This window comes from Falco punctatus, assembly GCF_963210335.1.
Source record: "Falco punctatus genome assembly, chromosome: 7".
In the NCBI taxonomy this organism is placed as follows: domain Eukaryota; kingdom Metazoa; phylum Chordata; class Aves; order Falconiformes; family Falconidae; genus Falco; species Falco punctatus.
Window position 1 is genome coordinate 68,683,739 of NC_137587.1, and position 14,195 is coordinate 68,697,933.

The following is a 14,195-nucleotide window of genomic DNA, read 5'->3' on the forward strand; positions in this document are numbered from 1 at the left end:
CTGTAGCTAGAAATGAGTCAGGGGTCCCTGAGCCTGTTTGACTTGGGTGAGTGGGGGAAGGAGAGGAGAGGGCTGACCGCTTGCAGCGACTTGCACTGCTCGCTGTGTAACAAAGTGTTCTGGATCGGAAATCATGGTGAGTTGTGGTGTCATTGACTGAGACGGTATTTCCTTGCACTGTGTGGTTTTTGTTTGTGTTTTGTTTCCTCAGGACCTGTTTCTGACATGGAGTAATCTTAACGTGTTGTGTTCTTGTGAAATACCTGTATAAAACCGTTCCTGGAACTAGTGCACATGCTTGAAATATCTGTAGGTAATAATAAGGTGAAGGAAGCTGCTCCTCCCACAATTCTGCTTTTTTAATAAGAAAAAAATGTTACACCAAGTGCTCTTGTGGAAAAGCTGCTGCTTCATCCCTTCCTGTAGCTTTGTTCTGATCCTTTCCCACTTTTGGTTCCGTTGCAGGGTATTTGCTGAGGGTCTGCTTTGTTCATGCTGTTCCTGGGATGATTTCACTATGTGAAGACCTGAAGAGAGAGGATGCTGTTACCCAGAAGCAGCAATAAAACTCCGTGTCAGTAGCTTGCAAAGCGCTTTAGAACAAGGGGGAAGATCTGTGCTATGGAAGAAGCAGCTGATGCTAAAGCCGCTCCTGTCTCAGGTGTGGTCCCTGGTCTTTGTCCCGGTGTCTGATGAAGACGGGTTCCTGCTTGTCTGCAGCCCAGGAAGGTGGCGTCACGGATGTGCTGTTCTGCCGCCCTCGCTATGGCAGTGAAAGGATAGGAAAAAACGGTGGGTGCCTGTTTCTGCACGCCTGCGGATGCGGCAAAGTCTGTCACAGCTCTTGGCATCCTGGGACCTTCCCTTTCCTTAGTCTGGAAATCCTTTTTCAAGCATGAAAAGCGGAAAGAGTGCACTTGCTCTCTTTGTGGGAGTTATTTAAAGCTCTTGATAAAAATCCTTACAAATCCCACAGGTGCTCCTTTTGCTGGGAAAAAGGAGCAGTGTGACGTCCCCTGTGCCAGGGACGAGGCATGTATGTGCCCGTAGGTGGTGGTCTGCTATTTATAGAGCTGGCTCAGCGCAGGGAGCTGCTGTTGGAGTGCAGATCAGCTTTTAAAAATATACCTTGCTGAGGCCAGCCCACACTTGGTGGGATGCTGAGCAAACCCTCTCCTTGCCGGTGTCTTGGTCCCTCTGTCCAGAGGGATGCAGAAGGGCAGTGCCACCGTGCACGGAGGGAGCTGCAGCAGGCATTTGACATGCTCCTATCTTTGGGTCACCTACGCTTAAACTATGGTCCTTAGACAGTGATGAGAGCCCTAGGTGGTGCTGGCATCATGCAGCTGTGTGAAAATCTGAGTTTTTCACTTATTGATTCCATAGGTTTCTGCATCTCTGTGGAGGCAAACACTGCTCAGCTCTACCCTAGAGCATCAGCAAGCAGGGGAAAGCACTTGGCCTAGCAGAGAGAGCTCTTTTCTGAAAACAAGTCACTTAGTTTTTTCTAGCAACTGCACTCAAATTTTGTGTTTGGCGGGGATTGCATACCAGCCCTGTTGCTGCTGCACAGTGCCCCGTGCCAGCTGGGTGCGGGAACGGTGGCCGTGCAGCCGTGGCTCTGCGGGGACGCCCTGTCCCCCATGGCAGCAGCACCTGCTTGCTCCGATCCCAGCTGTGCTTGCAGCAGGGTTTGCCGGGTCAGGCCCTGCCTGAGGCTGTGCCGCCTCTGTTTGGGATGTGTCAAGGTGCAGAATTATTAGCTTTGATGATGGCAAGAGCTCCTTCCTGTTGGTGGGGTCAGATGGGGCAGGTTTGGAAAGCTCGGTTTGCCCAGGCTTCCCCAGGCACAAGCGTAAAGTTGTGAACTGAAGGAACTATGTGGAGCAGCTCGACTGCTTTGCCTGTGCTGTTTTGAGTTAAATTGATAAAAGCTGTCATTGTAAGTAGCTTTACCCAAGTTCTCAAACCCTCTTTATGTTTTCAGGGAAGTGCTGATGCTTTGATGCTCAGTTTAGGTACGGAGCAGCCTGTGGCTTGTGTCCCACAGGGTGGGTGTCCTCCCTGCGCTGCAGAGAGAAATTGGGATTGTGTTCCTGGAGTGTTTTGGCTGAATGGCAATGGAAGTGCAGCTTTCCCTCCTGCGAGGGCAGAGAGGCTGTCGCTCGCCAGCTGTCCGTCTGCGGCAGAGGGACAGCCCCACGCCTTGGCAGGGGACAGCAGCAGGTACCAGTGGGCAACAGCCACTGCTCTGGGAGGCTGCTGGGTGGGAGGTGTGTGTACATGGACAGTATAGAATATGTATTTGTATATATGTACACACATATACATGCACACATGTGTATATATATGCCTATATGTATATACAGGCAATTTTTTATATGCACACACATACATATATGTATATACACACACATGCACAGAGGTTCTAGCTGGTGCACAGTGCCCCATGACCAAGCTTCTCAAAGCTGGAGGCGCTCTCTAACACACACACACACTTAGATACATATACCACACGTATATATACATACATGTATATGTAGATACACATTCACGCACAAACAGATGCGAACACACATACACCCCCCCAAGCTAGTGCACCATCTTGCCTGTGAGCCTGGCTTCCCGAAGCTGAGGGATATATACACACAGAGACATATATAGATACTCTACATTAAAAATATATACACACACATATACGTGTATGCACTTATACGTGGCTCTGGAGCTGGACGACAACGGGAGGTCATCCATCGCCACCCACATCCCTGGGGATGCCCCGCCAGAGGATCCTGCCCAGCTCTTACTGACCTTCAGGTACTTTCCTTGCAACCAGTGCTGTGGGTAAGTAAACCCTGGGGAGGGAGCATGTGGGGGCTCGGGGGGGGACGGGGACACACAAGCAGTCACCCTCTTCATAGCACCCAGGGCTGAGATGCTTTTGGGTAAAGCCTTGGAAAGCAGTTAGTTATTTTTTTCCTAGCAATAAAAGGTTGGAAAGATGCCATCAGTAGTCCTCCTGCAGCCTGCCTATGTGCTTTCAGCAGCGCTCAGGAAAATTGGTTGAGCATGAAGAAAGAGAAAAAAAAAAAATATCTGTGAAATGTGGTCTCTGAGGCCATGGGAGTGCTGGTGGTGGCGGGATTGCCCTGGACTCACGGAGCTCCACGCACCCACCCTGGTACATGTGCTGGGATTTTGGTTCTCCGGCGTAGCCCTGCACCCCAGCCGGGCCCCCTGGGGTAGCTGAAACCTGAATCAGCCAGAAACTCTGACACGAGCAGTTCCCTTTCAAGGTGAGGATGCCAGCAATGAAAAATCAGATTTCCCTGCCCCCAACCCCCCTTTTTCTACAATGCATGGGACTGATTCTGCAGCACGCCTTCCTCCAGGCTCCCAAAGGCTGCATGCCCAGCCGCTCATCCCACCTGCCATCATCCCTTTAAAAACAGGCTGCAAAAACCTTGCATCCCACAGTAAATAAGTGGCGGAAAAAGTTTGAGCCCTGTCCTCATATGCTGCCTCCTGCGCCCCCCACCGAGCCATGGAAGGGGAGTAGAGGCTCTTAATTTTTAAAATACTGTATTTTTAATCCTTAAAAAATACTAGGACAGTATTTAACAAACTTCATTACACATCCAGCAGACATATGCTTTCTTTTCATCCATAAAATTAATATTAGCATAAATAATTCTGTTATGCAAAAAGAAAGATTTTTGTCAAACAGCACCGATCATCCGGTTTCGTGTGACACCGAGTATGTACAATTATAATACACGTGCGGACCCTTGTTGGACACAAGCTCTTTGAAACTGCTCAGTTTGTAGAAAACACTCCAAACTGGGTTTTGATTTTTTTTTTTTTCTAAATTTTTCGAATTTTTTTTCTCCTTTGCTTAAACAGGTACATATTTTTAGAATAAGTATGTACAGCCAGACACTGGAGATTTGCATTAAGGTGCTTTAATTTGCTATCGTTTGTATTCAGTGCATTAAGAAGAAGGCAAATTAAAATCTCCACCCAATTGCTCCGGTTAATGAATGAATGCAGTTTGAGAGCCGTGGCCAGCAAAGCCTGGGGGTTTGCTACAGCCCAGCCATAGGAATGAGCAGTCCTCATTTTTTTAAGGATATTATTTTTTAAAGATTTTTTTCTTCTTTTTTTTCAGCCCCATGGTTTGCCCCAAGTTAGAGGGCTTGGTCCCCACACCAGTGCCACCTCGTTGCAAACCCAGTGTGAAGCTCCTCTCGCTGTGGCACAGGGCCATGAGTAGGTGTTGGGTGGTTTTCTTTTGTTTTTTTGGCTTTTGGACCTGTTTAGGTGATTTCACACAAAGGGGTATACTCATCTCGATGCAAACCCAAGTTCAGCACCCAAATCCCTTGGCATCGAGGTGAACCTCTGCTCCGTAACTGGTGAGGGGCTGGGAGGGGGCACGGGGTGGGGAAGCCGGCGGCCCCGGCAGCATCACTCCAGCCCCTGGGCACTCCGCTCCCGCTCCGCCGCTCGCCTGCGGCTCCCGCTTTTAAAAAATCCAAGCTGTAAGGATCAAAGAGAAACACAAGAAAACCCCACCATTACTTCAGCTGATTGCTGGGAAGCGTCTGTCTTTTTAATGGGATATTGCCAGGAGGTTTAGACCCTGAATATAAATAATAAGGAAGCAGAAAGAGGTTGGAGGAGCTTTTTGCGATGCTGAGGGGCTAGTGGGGCTGTGGATGCGGAACTGTGGGGCCAGGGGGTCCCGCCACACATGGGGGTCTCCACCAAGCCCCCAACACGTGCAGCTTAAGGGCCGCTCACCTTCCAGAGTGCGAGGACGAGCAGGGCCAGGAGCAGGAGACCTCCTAAGGTGCTTCCCAGGATGATCCAGATGGGGATCTGCGACTCCTCCGGCTTGGAGATTTCAAATGTTATCTGCAAGGAAAGAACATCAAAATACGCTGCTGCTTCTGGATGTGAGAGCTGGGCAGGCAGGAATGGAGAGGCTGGGGGCAGGATGGCATGATGGTGGGCATGCTGAGCATCCCCTCCTTTGGGAGGATGCTGGAGCTGCTGGGAGATGATGCCCCCCCACCACCACCATGCACAAGTGCTTTGGCTCAGGTTTATCTCTGCTGAATCCGGTGTTGCGGGGACTGGAGCTGCTTGGCTCTGGCCACAGCTGCACCAAGGTGCTCCGGGCTCTGCAGAGCTGGGTGCCTGCTGTGGGTCGCTCCAGCCCTTCTGCTGGCCGCAGGGTTTTCCAGCATCCTCAAAGCTGCCCAGGTCCATGTGGGACAGTCATGCCTGGAGGCTCACCTGGCGACTGGGGTCCTCCTCACGGAAGATGAAGGGGCTCCCGAAGCGTCGCTGGAGAGCAGCGTTCATGGTGAGCTTCAGTGACTTGAACTTCAGCTGCATGAAGAGATGCTGGACGTGAGCATCAGACATGAAAGAAGACCCTGCACCCTGGCTGGGTGCCCCCACCCTGGGTTTACTCCCTCCCGCTTCAGATTTGCATTCGTGGCACAGATGCTGCAGCTGTGGGGGAGGACAATGCAGAACAAGTCAGGAGTGTGGCTAAATTGCAGCAAAAAGGACTGCTTGGGATTAAATTCCTCACGATGTGGTGCTGTGTGGGATGTTGGGTGCACACACCAATAAAATAAGTTGGCTTTGAAAACAAAAATCACCCCACAGCTGTCCGGGCTTCCTGGGAGGAAAGGCAATTGCAGGAGAGGATAAACAAAACAAAACATAACACATTTTTGTGGCGTGAGGGCTCCTTTGAGGAATTTTGCTTCAAAAGCTGCATGTCTACTTTGGAAGGACTTACTGCTTTCAGAGACTTCATCCACAGATTGCCACGCAAGTGCAAGTTCATCTCCTCGTTGGGGGCTAATTTCACATTGCAGTCGATGGAAATGATGTCGGAGTTGCTGTGGTTCTGCAAGGGGAGAAGTTTGTGGTGTGGGACCATCGCTGCTGAAAAGGGGATAAAAACCCTCTGGGCTTCTCCTCCGGCACACACCGAGGGGAGCGAGAGCCACATCCCATCAGAGGGGCCATGCACCAGCCCTCCCCCGTGGCCACGGGGCATCCCCATCCCGAGGGCTTTCTCCCTGGTTTGGCGGCTGCCTGGGGCAGCAGGGCTTAGCCTGGGGCCAGGATCAGGCCCACGGAGGTGCGTACCAGGAGGGGGGTGCGGGAGAGGTCCTCCGCAGTGGGCATTCTCTGGTAGTCAGTGGTGTTTCCCCAGATGTTGCAGGTCGTGTTCTCCTGTGGGAAAGGTCGATGGGCTCTGAGCATGGGGACAGGAACCACGGCGGCCACGTCCCCCCATCCTGCCCTGTCCACGGCACTCATCCTGGTGGAAGCAGGGGGACCCTGGCACCCCCCCAGGCTTTGGTGAGTCTAGGGACTGAGCTGGGGTTACTGTGGGATGCTGCTGCTACTGCTGCATCGCAGGGCTGGAGGAGGTCCCAGCCCAAAAGGAGCCCAGCATCCTACTTTAATTAATTGTGCCTCTTCCTAGCAAAAATCAGCCTGGCAGAGAGCCTGGTGCAGGGTGCCAGCCACGTGCTGGGGTGTCACAGGTGACACGGGGACTTTGTCAGAGCTGTAATACAAAACGCTTCCACTGAAGCCAAAACCATCCGTAAACACACCACCTCCTGTGCCGGGCTCTTTCCATCGCCAGCACGTGCGTCCTGCCCGGCTGCAGGGGCAGCGGGGGGCTCGGGATGCCCTGGGGTCTGCTGCCAGCCCTCTCACCACTTTTATGGTTGCTTAAACCTGCAGTTCACCCCAGGCACCCAAGCTAATGCTTTCAAGATCCTCGAGAGTTCATGGTGCACTGGAGAGAGGTCTAGCTGGGAGAAGGATTTGGACCAAACCCTTTGGCTGCTACCATTTTCCGTGTTTCCAGTCAAGCAAATACAAAAGGGAGAAGCCTGGGGATAAGCCAAGGCTGTCCGTGCAGGTGTGAGCAGGGGGGGTGGTGCAGAAGGATGGGGTGACCTGCCCTGGGGTGTCTCCAGCCCCATCCCTAGTGCAGAAGGGACCCATATGTGCTTAATTGGGATGAAACCCCCTCCTACCTGGTCCACCACGAATTCAGTCAGGAGCAGGAGGCGGTTGCCTGTCCGAGTGGCCACGGGGATGGTGAGCTTGATGGTCACCCCCTCCACAGGGAAGAAGCCCAGGTTCTGCAGCTGTGGGGGCAGAGGACAGGGATGTGCCGGGGGTGCTGGCATCCTACGGGATGGGGACGAGCAGGGTGACCATGGCACATCCCACCTCAAAGGTGGCACTTGGGGCATCCCTCAGCAGGTTTGAAACCCCCTCCTTACCTTGAAGGTGCAATGAAAAGGGGGGCCAATGCTGTCGTATCTCTCCAGGGAGCTGTTCGACCTGATTTCATAGTAGTCCAAGCTCGACGCTCTGTCATGACAAGAGGACGACAAGTCACGAGTTGGTTTCAGAGCAAACAGAGCATGAAGCAGCCTGTGCCCAGCTGCCCCAGCTGGGCAGCCCCAGCCCCTCCACAGGCAGATTCCCCAGGGAGAGGACTCTCGTGGGCTGTCTGTCCCTGGTTTGGGTGGAAACCATTGCCTGCCTCCACCTTGTGCAAAAAGAAGGTGGGGGATTTTCCTGCTGTTCTGCTTCTGCAGTATTTTCCCTTTCTTTGTAGAAATTTTCTTGCCTTTTTAATATAACAGAGACATCCAAGACCCTGGCTGGAGGTTTGAGTGTCCTGTGTAAATCAGAGGAGGTAAATCATGTCTCTGTTTCGCAGCTGGAGAGGAGGGGAAGGAGCCAGGAGCTTCGGTGGGTGCCCATGGGAGCCCGTGCGATGGGATGCGTTCTTGCTGGTCCCATGACACAGGGCACATGGCCCAAACCCCCCAAAACTCTTTGAAATAATTTCCCCCTTTTTTCCCCCCAAGGTGCCCCAATTTGAATTTTTTTTTAAAATTACTTTTTCTCCAAGTTCTCCCTTCTCCCGTAAGGGTGATTCTAATATTTGTTAAGTTCAGAATCCCCTTGCTCCCCGTAAATTGTGAGCTTTAAAGTGGTTTTATCTTCAGTGCCCCACTGCCTCTAGTGTAAAAAAATAAATAAAATGACGGAAGGTCTCAAAAATCTGCTAAGAATTACAGCCAGCGGTGCTGGGGAATGTGCTTCTGGGATTCGCGTTTTTTCTTATAATCAGCTTAATAAATTGTCACCTGCACCTTAGCTCCCTGCTCTCCTTGGACCGAGGATGCTCTCGGCTTTTGTTACTGTTGCTGCCCAAACCCTTCCACACACATCCCTCAGTGAGCTTCTGGTGAGAGGATTTTTAGTGGGATGGCTGCCGGCCCAGACACTGGCTACTAACACATTATGAGCATTTTTACCTACAGTAAGTACTTTTTCCCCTTAAAAAAAAAAATAATTGCCCTCACACCTATTTAATACACTTGTGCATTTAAAGATTATGAAAGCACAACACCTCATTGCTCCTTGCTGTTGATTTTTATAAGGACCCACTGAGCCATATGCCCCTGATTTTATGGCTCCTTCAGTCCCTTTTCTAAACAAATTCCCCAAATTTAAGGCCAGTTTGCACTGGGCTCTGTTTGAATGCAGCTCCCATGGGGCTGGCAGTGCTTTACCCTGCAAGCTGTGTCTCTGCCGTGAGCTGCATCCCCTTCCAAAACACGCACCTGGTGAAGAGCAGGTCAGCTTCGTACTTCAGCTGAAAATTCAGGTGGGCAAAGTTGTCCTCCTTGGTGCTCTCCTTCTCCTCGCTGTCACTGAAATAGCAGTGGGGCAAGCGGGGGATGAGGCAGGAGCTGGCTCCCCTCTGGGTTTTATTGAGGGGGGGTGTTGTAGGAAGCAGGTGGGGAAGGGCTGAACTTTTGCTTTTGGCCCAAGTGTAAAGAGAAGCAATTTTATTCTGTAACTTTTCTTAGCCCGAGGCCGTAAAAGTAGATAATTTGGAGAGGTTTCATGCCCAGCAGCCTTAAAGCAGTGCAGTAGCCCCAGCAGAGCGAATCCTTGTCTGCCCTGATAGTTGATGGAAATAATAATAATAAAAAAAGCCTAATGAGAGTTCACTTGGCTGTCAGGAAACTTTACCTGAGCAGGGCAAGTGAGCGAGGAGAATTTTGCAAAGCTGTTAGGAGATATTTTTGCGGGGGTATTTGCAGCTGTGAAGGTGGGTGAGAAAGCAGCAGTGGCTGGAGACCCTCCCTGCTCAGTGCAGAGCCTGCCGGAGACTGTACAGCCTCCAATATACAGAAAAATGATGGATTTAAATATACAGGTAATTAAGACTAGCTTGGTCTGTGACTACAGGGCCACACACTCTGTAATAACCCATGGCAATCAGGTTTCCCTGTGGTTGTTCCCCGAGCAAAGCCTCCAGCATCACCTCTGGCTATGGAAGAAGGAAAGCAGCGCAAGCAGGCAGCATCCCGCTGACCTGACAAACACATGCAAGGGAGAAAGCAACCAGTAACCTGTTGGCGATCAAGTAGATCTCCATGCTTGGAAGGAAAATTGACTTGCTGAATTCAAAATCCAGGCGAAAAGCTACCTGCGGTGGTTGGAAACAGGTTGGAGAAAATGTTAGGGGGAAAAAAAAAACACCCAACCCCAAGTGCCAGCCAGGAGCCAGTGTGGGGGCTGTGCAGGTGAGAGCACCCCCCTTATCCCGCTGGGAGATGCTGCCGGGCTTTGGGCAGAGCCTCGGCTTTCCAGGGAGAGAAGAGGCCGCACTGGGGATTTGCAGGATTTGCTCTCCCGCAGGGGGATTTGCAGGATTTGCTCTCCCTCAGCCCTGCACGCTGCATTTTTTTTGCTCCGAGATTGGAGAAGCCAGCAGCCCCCCTTTGGAAGAGAACCCCCCCAGGGGACCTGCAGCGAGAGGCCACCCGCTCCCCTCTGCGGCACGGGGTCGGCTGGCAGGGGAAGGCAGCCGGAGAGAGGCCAACAACAATAAAATGTGATAAATGTCACATCTGCAGGAGCTGTGGCAATGACCTCAAACTGTCTGGGACTGCACAGCTGAGTATAATATTAAAACTCCTGCTGCTCTTGGGCCAAATTTCCATTTCCAGCTTGTCTTTGTTTTGGCAGGACCTGGACTACCTGATGCCACGCAGATGCATTCTCAGCCCCCGTAGGTCATGGGGAGTCGGGCTGCTGCGCTCTTTGTACAGCCACAGGCATCCGAGAGGGCTTTTTTTGGGAGCTTTAAAGCCTAGCGAGGTGCTTGGAGCTCATCCATCATTATCAAGCTTCTGACAAGGAAAGGCTTCAGACAGATACAGGGGTTGGAAAGATTTTATCTTTAGATGCCACTTGTACCGGCCCCTTTTCCCACATGGGTGCAGGACAGGCAGGTGGGATCTCACACGGAGCCCCAGTGACCGCAGAGAGCAGCATCTCCTCGCTTTGTCTTCCCCACCTTAATGCTGTGTGTAACATTTGCAAAGGGTTTGATGGCACATAAAAATGATGCTCGCTGGACCTGGGCTTACCCCAAGTGCTGTGAACTGCAGTTCAGAGAATGCTGCCAACTCAAGGGAGCTTGGGCAGGCTCAGAGGAGGATCTGGAGGGACCCTGGGTGTTCACAGCAAGGAAAACCTCTCAGATAGGGAAATGCACCTCATCCTCTGAGGAAGGAGCTTGAGGGAGTTCCTATCAGTGGTTTGAAGCCAACAGTAAATTGCTCCAAAGGACTGGAATCAAATTCTTTGACTTGGAGGAGCTGGGTTTGATTTTGGTGCTCTCCTAGCATCAAGGCAGCGTCCTACCCATCCTGACTCCCCTAACACACGTTTCAAACAACAGCAATGGACAGAGAAAGGGAAGAAATGTTTATCTTTAAAAATCCCTTCCAACCCACCCAGCCTGGAGACCGATGGATGCAGCCCCCTGGCCATGCTGGGGGCAGAGGGCTCCCGCCCCGTGGGTGAAGCCTCACTTGGGCAGGAGGGAACAGCTTTACCTTGGCCTTGGCTCGGAAGAACGGGTAGCTCACGTTGCACACTCTCTTGTTGGGGTGCTTGTCTTCAGTCATGCAGTCGATGTTGATGTCCGTGTCATCCTAAAGTGGGACGTGAAGTATCCATGACACTGGGCACGAGCCCTGTGACCCGGCTCTTTGTGAAAGCAGCAAACACACCCGTGGGGCTCAAAACAGGCTTTAACTCTTGGAAAAAACCACCAACCCACCCCTCTTGCTGCAGGCTGGGAATCCTTCCCACGCAGCTGAATTTCTAGGGTCATTCCCGAAAAGGGGCATTTCTAGCAAGCATCTTCCAGCTTTCTGATTTAAATCCTCTTTAGAATTCTAACTAAAGCAGTGAATGAATGAACATGACTATTCTTGGCACTATAATTGGGAAGAAGAATATTTTCCTGTGATGAGGAGTCACAGGGAAACATCAAGAGATAACATGAGCTATTATTCTGCACAGCCACCAGCTAAGCAGCACTATTAATCTCCTTGTCTTAACAAATACATTCCTGCTGCTTGAAGACTTTCCAGTTCACCAGCCAGGCTGGGGAAGCTCCTGCCCATCACAGGAGTGATGTCCAAGCACAGGCTGGGGTGGGATGGGACACCAACCCTGCTCCGCCTCCTCCACTGCCAAGCTGTAGCAACCCTACAAGAGGTTGTAGCCTGGTTGTATGCAGGCTATGTATGTATCCATCCTCACCATGAGATGATGAGCTATTCTGATTTTTGGCCCTGTGTTAGACCCCACAAATGTCTCGGTTCAAGCTGCTGCCATCAGACAAATCCTACCCAGGAGCTGAGACATCTCAGCACCAGTGGCAGGCAAAAATGCCCTGACAGCCATCAGCAACAGCCCGGAGCTTTCTCCCACTCATCTGCTCAGATTGTGGACTTTCTGGGGCCATGGTTGCTTTTTATTTGGGTCTCTGTAAAGCCTCTGACACAAACATCCATCCCCTCCGGTTGGCAATTTGCTTATTTATAAGAAGCAACAGCCAGGACCCCCTCAGCAGTGATGCTTCTATAACCAGCTACAAAAATTTCCTGCAGCCATTGCTGTGTGGTGCGTTCTTGCTACCTAGCACCTTAGGGTTTTACCCCTTCACTTAATTTGGAGTAATCTCTCAGAAAACGCATTTTTTAAAATTTTGTGGGCAACGTGCCCCACAATTTTCCCTTGGCATGGCTTGTAGAAAAACAAATGCAGGACATGGGATCTGCGGGCAGGTATAAAGTCATTGGGGGGGTGAGGGAGGGCTCAGCAGCATCAGCATATTTCCCAAACCTCACTGGGAAAAGGGAGAAGCCATACTGAGACTGAGCGAGTGGTAGGGGGGAAATACTGGGGAGGGTGGGAGTGGAAGGGGCACGACAGCCTCATCCAGGGGACAGCTGTAGGAAGTAGCATCACCTGGCTGGATGCTGAGCTGCGGCAGTGTTCCCGTTATCAGCCCTTACTTCCAGGAGTTGTATCTCAGCTGCAAAAATTCATCCCTGACGGAAACTTGGCAATGTGAAACAAGTATTTTTAAACTATTGGAGTAGAAAAATAAAGAGGGAAACAATTTCATCTGCATTTGACCTTCTTAGAGGCTCTTAAAATTCAAACATTTTTATACTTCCAAAATAAAGAGCTGAAAGGGCTGTAAAGCGCTTAGAAACTGAGCCCATAAACATGTCTGATTTATGAGGGATGGAGACATTTTTGGGCTCTGGTTTAGGACACAGCTTTCTCATCCGGCCAGGATTAGCAGTGCCTTTGGGAAGCCCTGGATCTGCCCCGGCAGCCTCACCTTGGGGATCAAGCTGGCGAACTGGAGGTTTCTGGAGAAGGAGATGTTGAGGACCGTGCTGTAAGCGTTCTCGCCTCGGTTCTCCAGCACCGCCTCCACGGCCACCCTCCTCCTGCTGCTCTCGATGACGAAGATGGAGGCGTCGAAGGAGAGGGTGAAGGCGGAGCAGTCGGGCACTGCCCTCCGCAGAGCCCGCCGGCAGTAGTCCCTGCAAGAAGAGGGAGCGGTGCAGGCAAGCGCCGCCTGCAGCACCGCACCAAGACCCAGCCCAGGAGTTTTACGCGCACGGTGCACAGGGTAGTGCATGGAAATCCCTGCTCGCCCTCCGTCGCACTGCACTGCTACGGAAAGAGGAGTCACAAATTCCTCCTGTGAGCCATCATTTTGCTTGTGAGCTAACGGTACCAAGCTTGCTCAAACCCAGTTAGGAGCTTTTACTACAGCTGGGATGTAAGGAAAAGCCAGATCCCATACTGTTAGCAAAGGTTTTAGTTTCAGCCTGGGTAAGATCTCGCTGCCGGCAAGTTTACCAGCAGACTCTGCAATGGCAGCAGCATCTGCTTTTGCAGACTTGATGGGTGTTCATTTGTTTTCTTTACGAAAAATAAGAAAGGAAAGGAAAATGTGGGATGGTGCCACATCCAGAACCACCTTCTGCCTCTAACGGCAGGGCAACCAGGGTGCCAGTTGAAAGGAATAGCTCTATTCCAACAATCACCTCAAAAGTGGCAGAAAAATGGCACATTTCTCAGCAGAAATCACCTCTGTATCAGCTGCTTTTTCAGGGCACAATCCAATTCCCACCGATGCTGTTGGGAAAGCTCCACAGGCTTCAGGAGGAACAAAATTAGAGGTCTGACGCCCCAGTAGACCACAGCATCTGCCCATGGGTATGTGTAGGACTCTAGCCCATAAGATCCATACGTAATCCCTACCCTACAGCTCACTTCCAGCTCCCGCAACGCAGCCCTGGGGGTCCCAGACCCCATCTTGGTCGAGCCCCGGGTCACAGCCTCAAGACCAAGAGCTTTTACAGGAGACAGAGAAATAAATGCTGAATTATGGGACACAAGTAATCCCCAGGTAGCAGCACGGGCCATCAGCTTGGTCCAGGGCCCACTGCTGTTGATGGAGGTTCAGGCTCCTGTGCTCCTGGATAACCTTTAAAAGCTCTTTAGGCAATGAGATGTAGCATACAATTATTTCTGCTGTGTGAGTCAAGCCTGTAGTTGCCAAGTGGGCAATGCCAGCCTTGCATTTATTCCCCCACCCTCCTGTCATTTACTGATTTGTCTCCCTGGAGATCATCGCTATGGCATGAAATATTAGTTGTTTTGTGGATTCCCTGAAAAACCACTGGTGTGTTCTAGGCAGGGAGCAGGCAGAGGCTCGGAGACCCACT

The 14,195-nt window shown here is 51.4% G+C and overlaps 1 protein-coding gene and 1 long non-coding RNA gene across 4 annotated transcripts in view; one reads left to right on the forward strand and one right to left on the reverse strand.

The window, feature by feature from the left end:
• Positions 1-338: 338 nt before the first annotated feature.
• Positions 339-14,195, reverse strand: part of ITGA11 (integrin subunit alpha 11) — a 54,262-nt gene continuing 40,405 nt past the window's right edge. For 2 of the 3 annotated variants that reach the window (XM_080396932.1, XM_080396931.1), the window contains exons 20-30: positions 12,794-13,001; positions 10,986-11,084; positions 9,492-9,568; positions 8,694-8,783; positions 7,335-7,425; positions 7,083-7,196; positions 6,175-6,261; positions 5,819-5,929; positions 5,302-5,397; positions 4,804-4,917; positions 3,566-4,539 (exon numbers count right to left, since the gene is read on the reverse strand). In XM_080396932.1, the coding sequence (XP_080253058.1) occupies positions 4,468-4,539; positions 4,804-4,917; positions 5,302-5,397; positions 5,819-5,929; positions 6,175-6,261; positions 7,083-7,196; positions 7,335-7,425; positions 8,694-8,783; positions 9,492-9,568; positions 10,986-11,084; positions 12,794-13,001 (1,159 nt within the window). In that variant the 3' untranslated portion in view covers positions 3,566-4,467. Of the gene's footprint in view, positions 528-3,565; positions 4,540-4,803; positions 4,918-5,301; positions 5,398-5,818; positions 5,930-6,174; positions 6,262-7,082; positions 7,197-7,334; positions 7,426-8,693; positions 8,784-9,491; positions 9,569-10,985; positions 11,085-12,793; positions 13,002-14,195 lie in introns of those variants that run through there. The other variant, XM_080396933.1, reaches the window with a different exon arrangement.
• On the forward strand, positions 534-3,946 carry LOC308067712. Its single transcript, XR_013929701.1, has 2 exons — positions 534-792; positions 1,988-3,946. It is a non-coding gene; the product is annotated as an uncharacterized lncRNA (long non-coding RNA).